Source organism: Ricinus communis, chromosome 7 (assembly GCF_019578655.1).
Source record: "Ricinus communis isolate WT05 ecotype wild-type chromosome 7, ASM1957865v1, whole genome shotgun sequence".
Lineage (NCBI taxonomy): Eukaryota > Viridiplantae > Streptophyta > Magnoliopsida > Malpighiales > Euphorbiaceae > Ricinus > Ricinus communis.
Genome location: NC_063262.1, coordinates 10,393,204 through 10,409,858, shown reverse-complemented (window position 1 = coordinate 10,409,858; position 16,655 = coordinate 10,393,204). Strand labels below are relative to the sequence as shown.

Sequence of the window (16,655 nt, the reverse complement as noted above, 5' to 3'; positions counted from 1 at the left end):
TCATATTTTAGATTTCTATGATTTATTATTAGTATAATATTTATTTTTAATAATAAAATTATTTTATGGGTGATGTACCATCAAACCAGCTGTGAGGATACTCTTAAAAATATTATAATTTTATATTAAAAATTATTTTATTTTATTCCTAATAAAACTAAAAAATTATATATTAATTTTATTTAATATGAATTCAATATAGTTAGTTATATGCTAAATTAATAAGCGATTTTGTTATTGAAAATGAGTATTATACTAATATTAAATTATAGAAATTTAAAGATATTAGTTTGTAAGATAATAAAAATATAAGCAAACTAAATCACATGGTACTTCTTTATCACTAGAAAAAATCAGTCTTTTAAGTGCAAAAACGCTAAGATACGTGACACTTTTTTTGTACCTTTCCTCTAAAAGAATAATTAAACACAGTAGTTATCTAATCACTTTACATTATGGTAACAAAATTTGCATATTAATAATCTTCTCATACGATTGATATATACATTTTTGACTGTGATATGAAAGTGAAGGGATGAGAAAGAGATGAGGGGGTTGGGTATTGGGATGCATGAGGTGAAAACTAGTACTTAATTAATAACCCTATACTTTAATTTCTATGACAACCTTTTTGTTGTTTCTATGATTGCTTTATGTCTCTGTCTAATTATCTCTTTGATTGCCTCTTGATATTGAAGTTCTATCTTTTCTAGCTCCTCCCTGAGCTCGTTGCTTTCATTCTTATTAGACAAAAAGGAAATGCTAGTTGGATAATCAGAAGAGATCTCCATATGGCTATCAGGTGGTTGACCTGCCTCCATGCTAGCCAAAAGATCCCCTTGGGAACCTTTGAATCCATGCCCATCAAAGTTTACAAGTCCTGACTCTGCAGTGACGCATGAATTAAAAGATAACCTTTTGTCATTCCACTCACTAGAGGCTGCAGAAGTGTACGACTTCTCAGAAACTAGATCTTCAACCATTGCCATCCTATAGTTGCCAGACTCGTTAGTTTGGGATGGCATGTCACTGAGTTTTATAATACCTGCAGAACCGTCCTGATCCGCTTCTGATCTTGGGATTGATCCTCCTTGAGAACAAGAATCAAGGCAACTTGAAGTCCTCGAATAAGTTGCAATTTGACGAATATCCTGAGCAGAACCTGCAACAACAATCTGATCCTTGTAATTTTCTGACGACTTGTGGCTCTTCAGGTTGCCCTTGCTACTATTTGTTGCATTTCGAGGAACTAGGTGCTCAATTCGGACACAAGGTTTCCAATTGGGTATTAACTTCAACAATAACAAATCTATAAGCTCTGCTATGAATGTAATATTTTGATCTTCCAGTTCTAATTGCTCGACCATTTCACTTGAAACCAAGAGAGCAGTGTCACCGTCAAGATAGAAAAGGAAATGAATATTCCTAACCCGGGAACCTATACATAATAAAACAGCAAAAAGCTTGAAAAGTTTATGTAAATTATAAACTGAAAAAGCTGGATAGGATGAAAGTGGATATTAGCAGGTTTATACATACCATTTTGATCAGCTATTCGGAGTATTAATGACACCGAGTTCTCATCATGTTTTTCACCTTTCAGAAAGAAAATGTTGCCTTTCTTTGCCCTCCGGACCTCCACAAATGTAGAATTGAAATGCCGACCAAAGGAATTTTTAAAAGCTTTAATAATGGGCATTTCTGGATCATTATCCAAATCCATGGAGGGAGGTTTATTTCTTGCATTGGCAGGTCCTTCTGACATTAAACAACGATCTCCAAATGCTGATAATTTAGGCATTACAATGTCAGGAAGTGACAAAGGACGATTCTTTGCTAATCCATTCACCTCAAGGAAAGGATCCATTAAAAGCTCTTTAGCAGATAGTCTTTGAGAAGCTGAGACTATACACTTCTGAATAAATAGTTTGACTTCTGGATCCTTTACCTTAGACAGGGCAGCAGGCTTTATTCCCTATATAAAGAAAAAAGAAGACTGTATAAGAGCAAGACAAATTACAAATATTGCAAGAACAAACACTTTTTCTTAGCTAAGAAAAAAATGAAATTTTCTTAATTCACATGACTTACAGATGAAACCTTCTTATAAATTTGAGCTGAGTTCCTACATTCACTGTAAGGATATTCAAAGGTAACCATCTCAAGCATGCACATCCCAAAGGAATATATATCAGCCAACTCATTGTAGTCTTCATCATACAGTTCAGGTGCCATAAACTCTGGAGTTCCTATTAAAAAGATGAGAAACTTAATTTATCATGTCATTTTAAAACAAAATTAATTATAAGTTGACATGTAATATTATTTATTAGATGCATTATTTATATTGATTATGGGTTATTAACGGGAATAAATAATTCAACTAATATAAATACTATATTTAATATATAATGCATATATGTCATCGTACAATTTGGTTCAAGACAGAGTCGTGTGAAACTATAAAAAAAAAAAAAATCAAAAAGAAAACTTTGACAAATTAGAAAAATCAAAATGACTTTAATTGGAACCATCAAAATGATTGTAATGTAGAGAGCGGTAATGCTATTGGTTGACCATTAGTGGGGGTGACTTTTCTAAAATTCTCCTTTTACATGTGAAAGAATGGCCAAGTTAGTGTTTGGTTTGGTAGAAAAGAGTATCTGTTATGTTTTGCTCCCATTAAAATTTTCTACCTCCGCCCCTGATGATGTGAAGGAAACTAGAAAGAAAAGAAAAAGAAAGAGAAGGGAAATAAGAAGGGAGGAAATACCAATAACACTCTTGGCATTTGATTGCTCCATGATAGTTGCTAAACCGAGATCTCCAATTTTAACTTCTCCTTGGTTTCCATTGATAAATATATTATCACATTTGAGGTCCCTGTGTATAACTGGTGGCTTGTGACCGTGAAGGTAGCTTAAACCCATCAGAATTTGTCTGGCCCAACCTTTCACAGCCTTCATTTCAACATTCCTGTATTTCTTACAATACCTGTTTATATGTCATAGATCAGATTAACTCATTAATCAGCCACCCATTTGCCTGTTGTCGATGTAAGAATTAAGAAATGAAACTAGACTTACTCTCTCAGGTTACCCGATGTGAACAACTCAGTTATGATATTAACAGTTTTGTTTTTATCATCAATCCATGAATTGTAAAACCTGACAATATTTCCATGCTTCAGTGATTTCAGGAGATGCACTTCAGAGTAAAGCCTTTCCAAGTCTTCAGGTGACTGTAACACCTCGTCAATCCGAACCTGGTTCCATGCTACTTCAAGTCCATTGACCTCGTCAAATGCCTTGTAGCTAATGTGCAAAGGCAATTAATTAAGGAAAATTTGCAAATAATAATGTTTTTGTATGGTTTATTGAAGAGGAGAAAAGACTATATATATATATATATATATATAACACGAATGATTAACCTTAATTATGTATATATAGTCCAAAAAATATGAATAAAATTCTCAATAATTTAATTAGCCAGAAAAACTAATTTTACTTCTTTCAGAGGTGCATATATCTTTACTTATCTTTTATAATTATTTCAATAATTTTAATATTTTTTTGAAAAAAGAATACTTTCAAAATCTCATGAGGTCTCAAGCCCCCACTGGAGCTTTATTGTGTCCGCCCATGCCGATGATTAAAATGCGAAATAGAATCAAATCCTCGTACCATTGGAGGAAACAAAACCAAAGGATACACTCTCTTGAAAGCACCTTTTCCAAGCATTTCTTTGTACTGTTAGAAACAATAAGACTAAAATCAATGGAAGCGCCAATTTTTTTTTCCTTTTTATGATTATAATGACATGCATTTGGGTGGACGTTTCTTAATTAAAATCAAATTCATATTGCCAATAACATGAAAGCAAAGAAGACAAAAAGGTGTTAAATGTTACTCGTATATATCGACCAGTTGGATCCACCTCAAGAACATCAGGATCAGGAGGTTCAGAATGCGCTCCCCCATCCTCACAATTTTCCATTTCAACCAAATCGTATTCTTCTATTTCTATAATTTTTTTAACAATTGAAGGAAAAGTAAAAAAAGGAAAAAGAAAAACAAATTAAATTCATAATGACAAAAACCGATTAATAAAAATTTCAAACCTCAAGCATGCACCATAACACATAATATGCTTATAAAGTAGACATGATTAGCCACAAAAAAAGCAAAATAAGAATTAAAAAAAACCCACCTCATTATTAATAAGAACAAAAATTAATAGAATTCATACAGAAAACTAAAAAGAAAAGAAAACGAACACAAATGCGTTAACATGGATAACACAATAACATGGCAATGCATGAATCATTATTTCACAAAAACCTGCAACATTTGTATTTACAATAAAGGAAAAAAGAACATTAAGCTTTCAAATTGTTACCTAAAATGAAATGGACAAATATATGAACTTGACAAAAGTTGGATTCTCTTCTCTATTCGATGCCGTGGAGCCAAAGATGAACAAAAAAAGAAGAAAAATAGAAGAAGAAGAAGAATTAAATTGCTCAAAGGGATCAAAACTAGAAAATTCTAGGCCTAATAAATCGATGGGGAGAAAGAAAGGATGAGAGAGAAAAAGAAATTAAAAAATATCCCACAAATATCATTTCGATCAAATATATAACAAAATTAATAAAACCTCGCCTTCTAAGCTCTCTCTCTCTCCATCTCTAGAAATAGGAAAACCATGCAAAGGTGATACAGAGAACGTGTATATATAAAAGTAATATCTTTAATTTGGTGAATTTTAAGGTACTAAATTTATAATGTTAATGTTATATATATAAATATTTTTATATATTTATTTAATGATTAAAAATAAAAAAAATTATGCCGTGAAAAGAAGTCAAAAGTTATTGGTGAATTCTAAGATACTATGGCAATGTTGGTCTTCCAATGAATAATAATAATAAAAAAAAGTAGTTAAAAAAAAGGAAATAGATGAATTTTAATTAATTGCTTTGGCTTCTCGCAATTGACAATTGATTAATAAATTATCTTTTAATTAATAAAAGTTTTAATTCTAAAAAAATATTTTATTATATTTTTAATATATATTATCTGATAAATTAATTTTTTATTTATATAATAATTTTCAATTTAAAAAAAATAATGTATTGCTTATATTTTAAATATAAATATAACTAATACAGTAAAATTTGTTTATAGTCATATATTTGAGATTAAATAAAATTTATGACGATGAGGATATTATAACTTAATGGAAGTTTGAATTCTAAAATTTTTCTTTTCATTTAATACTAAGTGTTATTTGTGAAATAATAGCAATCAGAGATAAAATATGTTAATATCTGGCTATTTTATAAAAATAAAATTGATAAGATAAAATAATAACACGCTAAGATAAAACATAATATAACATATAATTTTTTAAGAACTATATATATAAATACTACTATTAGAGAAATATCTTTTTAAGATGAAATTAAGAATTTATAACTTATTACAATATAGAGTTTATTTCTATTTACAACCGGTCTAATTTAGGATTCAATTTTCTATATCTACGTAAAAATTATTCATATGTAAATTATCATTATAAAAAGTTTCTACTATGTATTTACAATATAATTTAGTTGCTTGCAAACCATTTATTTGAATTTCTATATAAAAGAAAAGAATATGGAAATCCATATTACTCTATAGTCAAATATGTTTTTCGGAGTCATGTGTTCTTATTATGAGTCAAAATTTATGACTATATTAATTAATTGGCCTAATACATCCATAACCTCTTGTACTTATCTAAAAAAGTCAATTAGCACCTTAAACTTCAAGTTTGACCTATCAGACACCTTTACTTAACTAATTGCTCAGACATAAGCATCTGCAGGGTTTTAGAGAATAGCGTTATATGTACACGTGCTGACTCATTAATTAGATGGACACGTGGGCATTTTACAGTGATATGGCAGACAGGTCATAAAGTTCGCACAACTTCTCTCAGCTCATTAATGTTAAACAGTCAAACAATTCCTCTCTTCCTAAGCTGTTCTCCTGAGCTATTTTCCTAAATCGATTTTGTAATCCCTAATTTCATTTTTCAACTTGAAATCCCTAATCAACAAATAATAGAAACCGATTTTGCTACATTGTGATAGTTTAAATAAATTGAAATCTGAAGAAAGAAGCCATTGAAGGGACTGCATTTCAACTAAGTAATGGAGAAAGCCACTGATTAGAGGAGAAGTTGCAAAAGCTTTTTTCAAAGAAAGAAACCCATTGAGTTGCTCATTGTGAAATTGCAGAAGTTGTTTCGAAGAAAGCTTTGAGGAGTGCAACAAAAGTAAACTTTTTATGAGTTGGAAACTATGTTTGTTTTTGTTGCTTTGTATGTGGTAAAATGACATTATTGTTATTTTGTAAAGACATTAGGGCTTACTAGTGTTTGTGTATGTCAAAAGATTAGGATTATGTATTTCGAAAGAAAAAATTAAAGTTAGCTTAATTTTAATAGAAGTTAATGACAATTACATTCTTTTTATATTTGTTATAGAAAATAGATGTTGTTGTCAACCTGAGGTGGCACTTTGGTGGACATATTCTTCAAGGACCACCAACACAGTATATTTGTGAGACCCATGTTGAATATATACCTAATGTTGATCCTAAGAAATTGTCTTTATTTGAGTTGTTAAGGTATACACATGATTATGGATACATTGATAATAGGTAGGGTGTTTTATAAAGTAAAAAGTAGTAATGAATTCTTAGCTTTGAATAATGATCAAGTTATTTTAAAATTTGCATAAGAGTTGGTGAATTATGAGACAGTGGACTTGTATGTTACTCATGTAGTAGGTCAGGTAGAAGAAATCATTAATATTGATGATGTGGATGATAATCCAGCAGTAGTTGAGTGTATTTAATAACTTCATTGGAAAATAGAAGTAGGCAAGTGCTAATGTGATGAATACAACTACTAATGGATTGAGAAATAAAAATGTTCCATCTTAGGTATGCAATATGATGATTGAATATATCGCATTGGTTTTATTTTCTATTTGCATTATATAATTACGTGAATACAGGCTGAGGTGGGGAATAATGGTGTTAACCCAACAACACCACTTGTAACACCAAATGTCTCAAGTGCTTTTCAGTCCACTGGTGTCAGGTCAAATGTCTCAAATGCTTTTCAGTCCACTGGTGTCACACCAAATGTCCCAACTATCTCAATTGGTAGAGTTGTAAACAATAGAGGCCTAAGATGCTACATAGATGAACAAATTGGGTACGCGGTGTACAATATAAGTTATAAGTCATGCACCACTATTTCCAACTGTCATAAGGACTTATCCTAATATATGTGTTTTTTATGCATTTCTCAGTCTGGCCAGAGCAGCAGTAGAGTCATTATACCTCCTATTCATTTTAAGCATGTTTCTCAATCTGTTGATTTGGGTTTTAAGCCTCTAGGACTTAAGTGGAAAGGCAAGAATGCTGTTACCACCAGACAACTGCAACAGGAACAAGCTCAGATGGCAATGCAAAATAGAAGAAGTGCCCAACAAAGTGTAGATAATGTTAGACATTCATCAACTACCCCACGACCAAGCATTAATTCTAGCCAGACTAGCTCTTCAATACCACTTCATGTCCCAAAACCAAGATGGAAGCCATAGGGTTGAAGACAATTTATGCATTTTTTGAGTTTAAGTGCTGATGTTTGGTAGTAGTCCTTTTTTAATTGTAATGACAACAAACTCAAATTATATTTTTTTGGACATTTGTTGGTCTTGTCCTGTTTAAAATGTAATTTTTTAGTATGACAAACCTTTAATTTATGTTTTAGACTAATTCTTGTAATGCACTCGAATTAGCATTTTCTTTTTATATATTTTTGGTTTTCTCCTTTTGCAATTAGTAGTTTATATACCAGCAAAGTAAACACTTGCATTTTCTCAGAATGGCATATGCTTCCATTACTTTAGAATTAACCTCATAGAACTAAATAACAACAGCCATGCACTATTATATCATATCTACTCAATTATGCCAACTGCATTACAATCCAGAAAAAAAATAACAACAGCAACAAGCAACACCATTAGAAGCTTCGCTTTATTCTTTGCACTTTGTATCTCATTTTCACTTCTTCTAACACGTCTCAGCAAACTATGAATAACTTGTCTTGAATATTCAGCCACCGGTGGACCAAACCACATGAAATACTCACAAGCACCGATCCTCTATAATTTAAATAAACTAATTAGACATTAAATTAAGTAAATCAACTTACAATTTCAAAATATTAACAAAGACGACAATTCTTACACTAAAGTTTCTACACCCAAAAAAACCTTCGTTCAAGGTTTGAAACTGTCTATGAAGCCTTCAATTTAGCAGGTTGCCTATAATGACATATTGAAAATATAAAATTCTAGGGCAATTAGTCGACTTCAGACTGTTCCATCATGAGAAGAAGGAAAATTTTTTAAAAACAGAAACAGAGAATGTAATATAACTTGACAAAAACTTAAAAATCAAGAAGAAAAGAATGAAGAAGATGATGGTTGGCACCAAATAGAGCTGCTTTATATCCACATCAGTGTCTCAAAAAATAGCTCACTAGCGCGTCAGAGCTACCACCAAACGCACCTTGCCAAATCACCTTGCAGTTGCTTATGTGTGAGCAATTAATTAAATAGAGGTGTCTGATAGGTCAAACTTGAAGTTTAGGGTGCTAACTAACTTATTTGGACAAGTATAGGAGGTTACGGATGGATTAAGCCTTAATTTATAATATCAAATTAGGTAAAATAAATAATAAATTAATAAATTAATAAAACATTTTATGATACCTACTAAATAATATTGAGTATTCACAAGTTTGCTTGAAAATAAATCTATTTTTCAATTCAATTAAAATTAGAATTAGAATTTTATTTATTTATAAATTTAAAAAGTTAGAACTGCAAATAAAACAACTAGAGCAAACCAGTTAAAAAGAAAAGAAAAAGAAAACTAGTGTGAACATCTCCGAGAAGAAAATCAGTCTCGACTGTAGCCGGGTGGGCCAAAAGCCACAATTATAAATTTTAGAATTTATAAAAGGCACTTTTACACAATTACGGAAAAGCGTGTCTCAATTTTTATTTTTACAATCACTTTTTCTTGTAGGATTTTTTTTTAAATTCTTTTATGATTTTTTAAAAAATTCTTCTATACAGTTTTTTTAGAACTGTATTATAGTATTTTTTCAATATATTTTTTACTGGTACATATATTTTTTAATTTTATTTTAATTATATTTTTATATATTATGATATATTTTTTAAAACACATATCTTCATATTATCAAAACACACTAGTTGCTATAAAAAATATATAATATCATTCAATTCATAAATACTAAATATAAAAATTTAAAATAAAAATGATAATCTAATTTGATTGATTTCACAGTGCTACAAATTAAAATCATTAACTATCGGTATTTTATAGGTAATTTTAATTTTTTTTAGATAAAATTGTAAAAGATAAATTTATAATAATACAAATTAATATAAATAAATTTTTAATATCTTTGAGGTATATTTTTAATATTTTTTAATAAAATTTAAAAAATAAAAAAATCTAAAATAAAAACTGAATTCATAATAATACAAATTAAAAATAATATTCTTTTGATATCTTATATATATATTTTTAGTATTTTTCTCTTTTGATATTTTTTAAATATATTTTTAGTATTTTTTTTATTTAAATTTTGAAAAGATAAAAAAGATATAAAATAAGAATTAAAGTCACCATAATATAATTTTTTTTTAAATATTATTCGGATATTTTGTAAATATACTTTTGATATTTTTTTCTGATGAAATTCTGAAAAGAAATTATAAAAAAAAAAACACTTTTTTGACCACAAAAAAGAAAATTTTCCTTTATAAAAATGTACTTAGAATTTATAATAAACTTTTTTTTTAATAGATTTCCGATATATGGCTCTCCTATATGTTTCCAAATGCATGGAAGATACTTGTTTTTCTTTTTATTAGTTAATATTAGTTAAATAAAATATTTTACAAAAATTTTTGATTCAGAATTATTGTCGAAGTATAATCAGACCTTAGAAAAAGGAAAGAGAAAAGAGAAAAGAGAAAAGAGAAAGGAGAAAGGAGAAAGGAGAAAAGAGTGAAGCTCTGCCATTGACTGGAGCCTATTAGACTTACGAATATTGCAGTCACTTTCAAAATAGTTTAATAATCCAAGCAAACCAGGAGAAATTACATAGTGAAGCAGTGGTTTCAGTTCAGCCTCACCATTTCTAGTTCCAATAGTGCTTTTGAGTGGGCAGTTTTTAGTTTCACTTTCTCTTGATATTTTAGCATGAACATATTACCAGTTTTTTTAATTTTCATTTTTAACAACAAATCAACATCTAATTGGTTTTGTTATTCTAAAAAGATTTTTCATATGTGGAATCACAGCTTCAGGAATTGGGATATAATTGTTTCCAGAGGAGAGTGGAGGCGTGCAGAACAGGAATGCGTACATGAAGCAAGCAAGCAAGCACTCAGTTACTATTATCGTTATTAAATTGTTGATTATACATTTATGAAAAACATTATCTGACTTTCGATATTCAAGCATTTATAGAAGAAACTGGAGGAGGAGATGCTGTCACTATGGTCCCTTCCATCATTAAGATCACTTCCTTCATTGTTGGCCTTGAATTTACTTCTGTTTGCACACACCACAATCCAATCTTTACCATTTTCTCCAGTTCTCCAAGGTCTAGCTCAGCTTGGTCACCCACCACGTTTCCAAGCTCTCCATCTTCATAGCATCGATATACCCAATCCATCAGTATTATTGCTTCACTTGGAGCTGTTAAATCAAAGTTCTTCCTGCAACAGATAGTTTCAAGTAACAGAATTCCGAAGCTGTAGACATCTGCTTTTGTTGTAATAGGAGTGTTATTTTTATGCCATTCAGGAGCTCCATATCCTCTTGTGCCTCTTGGTATTGTGTATGTTCTTGTTTGGTCTGGCTTTAACAGCTTGGATAATCCAAAATCTGATATTTTTGCAGAGTGAGATTCATCCATTAGGACATTATGAGGCTTAATGTCGCAATGGATGATCTTTGTCTCGCATTCTTCGTGTAGATAGTGTAGTCCTTTTGCTATGTCCAGAACTATCCTCATTCTTTCTTTCCAACTGGGACGATTCTGAGTGTTGAAAAGCAGGTTCTCTAGTGAACCATTTTTCATGAACTCATACACAAGAAGCCTGTTTGACCCTTCGCTGCAAAATCCAATCAAATGCACCAAGTTCTTGTGGTGGGTTCTTCCGATTATCTTCATTTCGTTTCGGAACTCCCTCTCTCCGTCTTCCACCATCTTCTCTAGTCTCTTCACTGCTATTTCTTTCCCACCACCATTCTCTCCTAATGAGCCTTTGTAGACTTTCCCTGATGCCCCTTTACCAATCTCATCTCTAAAATCATCCGTGGCTGCCACGAGTTGATCATAGCTGAATGATCTCAAATTGATATCTTCAGCAATGCTTTGATCATGACAAGCTTGCCCTGTGTTGATCTTGTACCTCCAGATTTTATGTGCACATATAACAAAGCCGGATGAAACGAAAACTATCAAAGAAAAGGCTATCAGGACCATTCCAGCAATTACAAGTTCCTTGCCGGACTTCTTTGTGATCAAAATGGTATCCGGTTGGGGGTCAACAGGCAAGCTTCCATTTCTAATCTTTACAAAAGATTTTCTCACGCTCTTACTATTTTCTCTGCCAAAATGCAACGGAAGCTTCATTTTAAAGCACATTTGATCCCAGAACATAGCTACCTCACAATAACAATCCTCCAAACAACCTTCTTGACAGCCTTCTTCACTCACTGCCGTCAAAACGTCGTACTCTTCTCTCTCCCATGCGGTGTTATCAAGAACAGAGATGCTAAAATTTCCATTAGCTCTATCAGCGTCGGCGAAACAACCACTTCCAGCGCTGGAGCTCAATTTACAGCCTTTACTGGGCTGATTGGGATCAAGAAAATCAAATTCAGGAGGACACAGACAAGCAATATCTCGACCATTAATGGCACAATAGCTGTTCGGTCCGCAAGTTCCTTTCACACTACAACGTTCATCCTCGGTTATCGCTGACCACAATCTGGTTGAATTGAAGCTGCCGTTAATCCCTAGATGATGCTGATAAAGCCTCAAAATCCCATCTATATCGAACGTAGCTCGATACAAGATGTTAGCATCATTGACTAGCAGTCCACCTTCAGTTAAGTTCTTGATGGGGAACCCTGTCAAGTTCTTAAGATACAACCGGCCATCGACATCTAAAGATAAGGATACGTTATTTCCTGGTCGCGTAGTGAAGGACGACCAATAAGCATATTTGCCTTCTTGCAGACTTCTCATTGGATAAGCAACAAGATTTCCATCTCCTTGCATAGCCAGCTTAAAATTTCCAACAGAATCATCGGTGTCAGATTTGCTCGAGTATAGATAATTGTAACGAGCTAGTACTTGTTTAACCAAAAGGGTATTGGTAGGATGATCAAAACTCTCCCAAATGATTTCTGAGCTAGAGTCGTATAGCACCAAATTTCCTGAATTATATATTGAAGCAACTAGTGCCCTTTGGTCACCAGTAACAGCTATGTTGACTTCTCCGGTAGAGCTACGAAGAAGAAGCCTCCCATCAGAGGAAAATATCAGAGCTGCTCCTGGTAATACTGGGGGGTCATTTCTTTGTGCAGTCCAGACTACTGTAATTTTTGGGTTTCCAGAAAGCCAAATACCAACTCTAAAGCCATTTCCACTAGGGTAAAATCCAAATGCAAACAGACCAGAATAAGTAGGCCAGAAATTTGGGGTGCTGTTGGTGTAAAGAATGGAACCTCTTGTTACGTTTCTTGGTTGAGCTTTTGTCAAAGAGACAAGGAAAACGAAAAGGAGGATAAATGTTTTTGCCATTTGGGTCTTTGTTTGAGAAGAATGATATGAAACAATTTTTGTACTAAGGATTACAGAGTGCTTTATAGACAACAAAATCCTGCCAGTTCTTACCCGCAAACTCCATGTTTTTATTTATTGATTATACACTAAATTAATAAATAAACTAATAAAATATTGATATATATGTATTAATTTAAATAATTAAGTATTTATCGGCATATTTAAAAAAAAATAATTTATCAATCATTCAATATTCAAACACTTATTTTTTTTATATACATATATTTGATGCTGATAAATTTATCTTTTAATGAAATTAGAAAAATTATTATTTAAATTTGATATATACACCATAATAATAGTACATATGATTATTTTATATTTTAATATTTAATAATTTTTTATTTTCTAAAACTAATAATATCAATTGTTCATCAATTTAATATATAAATAGAAATATACCAAAACTAAATAAGAATTTTCTATCACATTAATATAGACAAATACTACTCTTTTCTCTTTTCAAAAAAGAATATAACTTCTCATAAATTATTATTATTATTATTACACTCAGAGTTTTTATTGCTTTAGAATTATTTATATGTTGACATACATTTATAAAATTATAGTATAAGTATGTAAGGAACTTTTTATTTCCTAGATATATAAAGAATATAATAGAATTGTGTTCAATGATGTAAGAAAGATCTCGAGTTTAAAAAATAACAAAATAGAAGGAAATTATAATTATTTATTAAAATTAAGTGATAGATAATAACCCATATCCAATATTAACGTGTTGGTGGTATGCATCCATATGCAGTGGAGTGCAATAGCAAAGGCAAAATGTGCGGGAAGTCCAATATAACGGTGGGTATAGAAGACAGAAGGAAATGAAATGAATGTGGAATAATAGATTGGCCCTCGGCTAAACTTTTTGGTCCACTAATGCAATTTTCTTTACAAAAAGAAAAGAAAGAATTGATAGCTCATAGGTTTGTCGGGAAGGCTTCAAGGAAATTGCAGTTTAAGTCTTCGGTCAAGTTACCTAAAAAATAAGAAAAACAGAAGTTGTCAGAATGGATACCGAATTTCCATCATCCTACTCCCACACCTAAATTAAATCATATTTTAGATTTAAAAAAAATAAAATCATTAGTCAAGAATTAGGGTATAAATGTTAAAGGATAAAATCTTACTTACTCATTTATTCCTAATTTAGTCCTTAAATCATGCTATAATATTTTCTTTCCATTGTAATGTTATCTTAACGTATTTAGGCCTATTGTAACTCTATATAAAAAACATTATATGTACATTGGTGGTGGATCATCAAATATATATATAAATTATTTTTTATTATAGCTATCATGGTATTAGAGTTTCTATCTATAAATTTACAAATTCTTTAGAAAATTCTGATCTTTTGGATTCTGCAAAAACAATTAGCAAGAATCTTTTTTTGCCTTTTCTGCATATCTATCTTTGTCCTTCCATCATGCAATCAGCCATCCAACCCCATCATAAGCTTTCTCTCTTTCTGGAGACCTCAATGAAGTTTGTTGAAACTTGAATGGACACTGAACGCGCCCTCACGCGCTGATCAAAGCTCTTAAAATTACTTTCCTATTCTGGCAGTATGCGAGACCCAAACTTGTGATCCGGTTTGCCAACTCATTTCAACAGTCTTTAACCCGTCGGTTTAGCACATTTTTCACTGTTTTTCCACAGTTTAAACCTAGTTCCTAAGGTTTTGAGGTCTTCTGAATTCAATCATGCTATATATTTTTCTAGTTTTTACTTTTATATTTTTGTTTCAAGCTCAGTTACTTATTTTCTACAATAGTTTGTCATTTTTCTCTGCACAAATGGCTTCTAACAATTAAAAAAGAAATGTTGGAGCACATACGTGATGCTAAAACACTAAAGGAATCATGGGACACCTTAATTGCACTCTTTTTAAAAAAGAGTGATACAAGATTGCAAATTCTCGGGAATGAGTTGATATAATAGTGCAACATGACATGACAATTGCCTAATATTTCCACAAGATGAAATCGATAATGCCGTGAAATTTTTGTTTTAGATCTAACAACATCCATTAGCGATCCGAGGATAAAGAGATTAATTATCAAGGGTTTGAAACCTGAATATCGAGGGTTTATTACTACTATACAAGGATGGCCAACACAAGCATTGCTTGTTGAGTTTGAAAATTTACTTGCTAGTTAAGAAGCTATGGCCAAGCAAATGGGAGGACTTTTGTTGAAAAATGAAGAGGAAGCACTCTACACTAATAAAAGTAATGACAAGTGGCACACTGATGGTGGACCTAAAAAGAATGGTAAGAAAAAGTATCACTAATGAAAAGAAGACTCTCATCGATAGGGAACTTCGAAGAATCACGGTAATAGTAAAAAGTTTAATGGTAAGTGTTACAACTACGAGAAAATAGGTCACATGGAAAAAGACTGTTGTTCTAAGAAAAAGCATGTTAAAGTAATATGGTTACTTCTACTTCTAAGGAAATCGAAGATGGTTGGGATGCCAAAGCATTTTTCGCTAAGTAGGAAGAAGATTTAGCTCTCATGGTAACAACATTAGTCAATATTGACTATAAGACTGACTGGATTGTATATTCACGCTGCTCTAATCATATGACAAGTGATTAATAGATGTTGCAAAACTTGCCTGAGTATAAGGGAAATCGTGTGGGGGTGACAGTTGATAACTCAAGATTATTGATAGCCCATATTGGTAAGACTATAATTACTCCTCGATATAATTCTAACTAGGTTCACTTCAAGATGTTCATTATGTCCCAAAAATGAAAAGAAATTTGTTATTTGTAGCTCAACTAACATCATTAGGTCATTATGTAATGTTCGATCCTCAAGATGTGAAGGTATCGCGACATGAAAATATCGGTAATGGAAGGATGACGAGTGGAATCAGTCTACATATTGTCAGCAAAGTCTACATATGTGGATAAGGTAAGAAAAAATGAGAACAGATCTATGGTACGTTGCGGTTAGCTCATGTTAGCTATTCCAAACTAAATGTCATCAAAGAAGTTGATGTTAAAGGGGCTACCTCAGCTTGATGTGTGAATAGACAAAATATATGCAGGATGCCACTATGGTAAAGCATACCAACTACCATACATGGAATCATAATTTAAAGCAATAGAACCATTAAAGTTAGTTCATTTTGATGTGTTTAGACCAGTTAAGCAATTGTCAATTGGTGGTATGCAGTATATGGTGACTTTCATTAATGACTTCTCCAAATATGTGTTGGTTTTTTTATGAAAGAAAAATCAAATACATTCTCAAAGTTTAAATAGTCCGAAGAGATGGTTGAGGGAGAAATGGGAAAGAAGATTTGTCATTTACGCACAGATAATGAGGGAGAATATAGTTCAAATGTGTCCTCTCAATTTCTGAAGGAATGCCAAATACATCGTTAATACACTTGTGTCGAACCCCAAAATAAAATGGTGTAGCTAAAAGTAAGAATAGACATCTTGCAGAAATTTATCGCAGTATGCTACATACAATGAATGTACCAAGAAAGTCTCAACCTGAAGTAATGAGGACTGCGACCGTTGTAATTAACAAACTTCCTCAATAGAGGTTAGAATTTTCTTCACCCTTTGAGAAACTGTGGAACATGAAACC

At 31.6% G+C, this 16,655-nt stretch overlaps 2 protein-coding genes across 2 annotated transcripts; both read right to left on the bottom strand.

Moving 5' to 3' along the window:
• Window positions 1-521: 521 nt before the first annotated feature.
• LOC8261754 (probable serine/threonine-protein kinase WNK6) lies at window positions 522-3,207 on the bottom strand. The gene is made up of 5 exons (XM_015727920.3): window positions 3,087-3,207; window positions 2,774-2,994; window positions 2,092-2,249; window positions 1,540-1,975; window positions 522-1,438 (listed from the first exon to the last, which is right to left on the bottom strand). The coding sequence occupies exons 2-5, from the start codon at window positions 2,964-2,966 to the stop codon at window positions 618-620; spliced, it is 1,608 nt and encodes a 535-aa protein (XP_015583406.2). The 5' UTR covers window positions 2,967-2,994; window positions 3,087-3,207; the 3' UTR covers window positions 522-617.
• Window positions 3,208-10,576: 7,369 nt separating this feature from the next.
• On the bottom strand, window positions 10,577-13,047 carry LOC8261756 (G-type lectin S-receptor-like serine/threonine-protein kinase LECRK4). Its single transcript, XM_002533363.3, has one exon. The coding sequence runs from the start codon at window positions 12,991-12,993 to the stop codon at window positions 10,630-10,632; it is 2,364 nt and encodes a 787-aa protein (XP_002533409.2). The 5' UTR covers window positions 12,994-13,047; the 3' UTR covers window positions 10,577-10,629.
• Window positions 13,048-16,655: the final 3,608 nt, after the last annotated feature.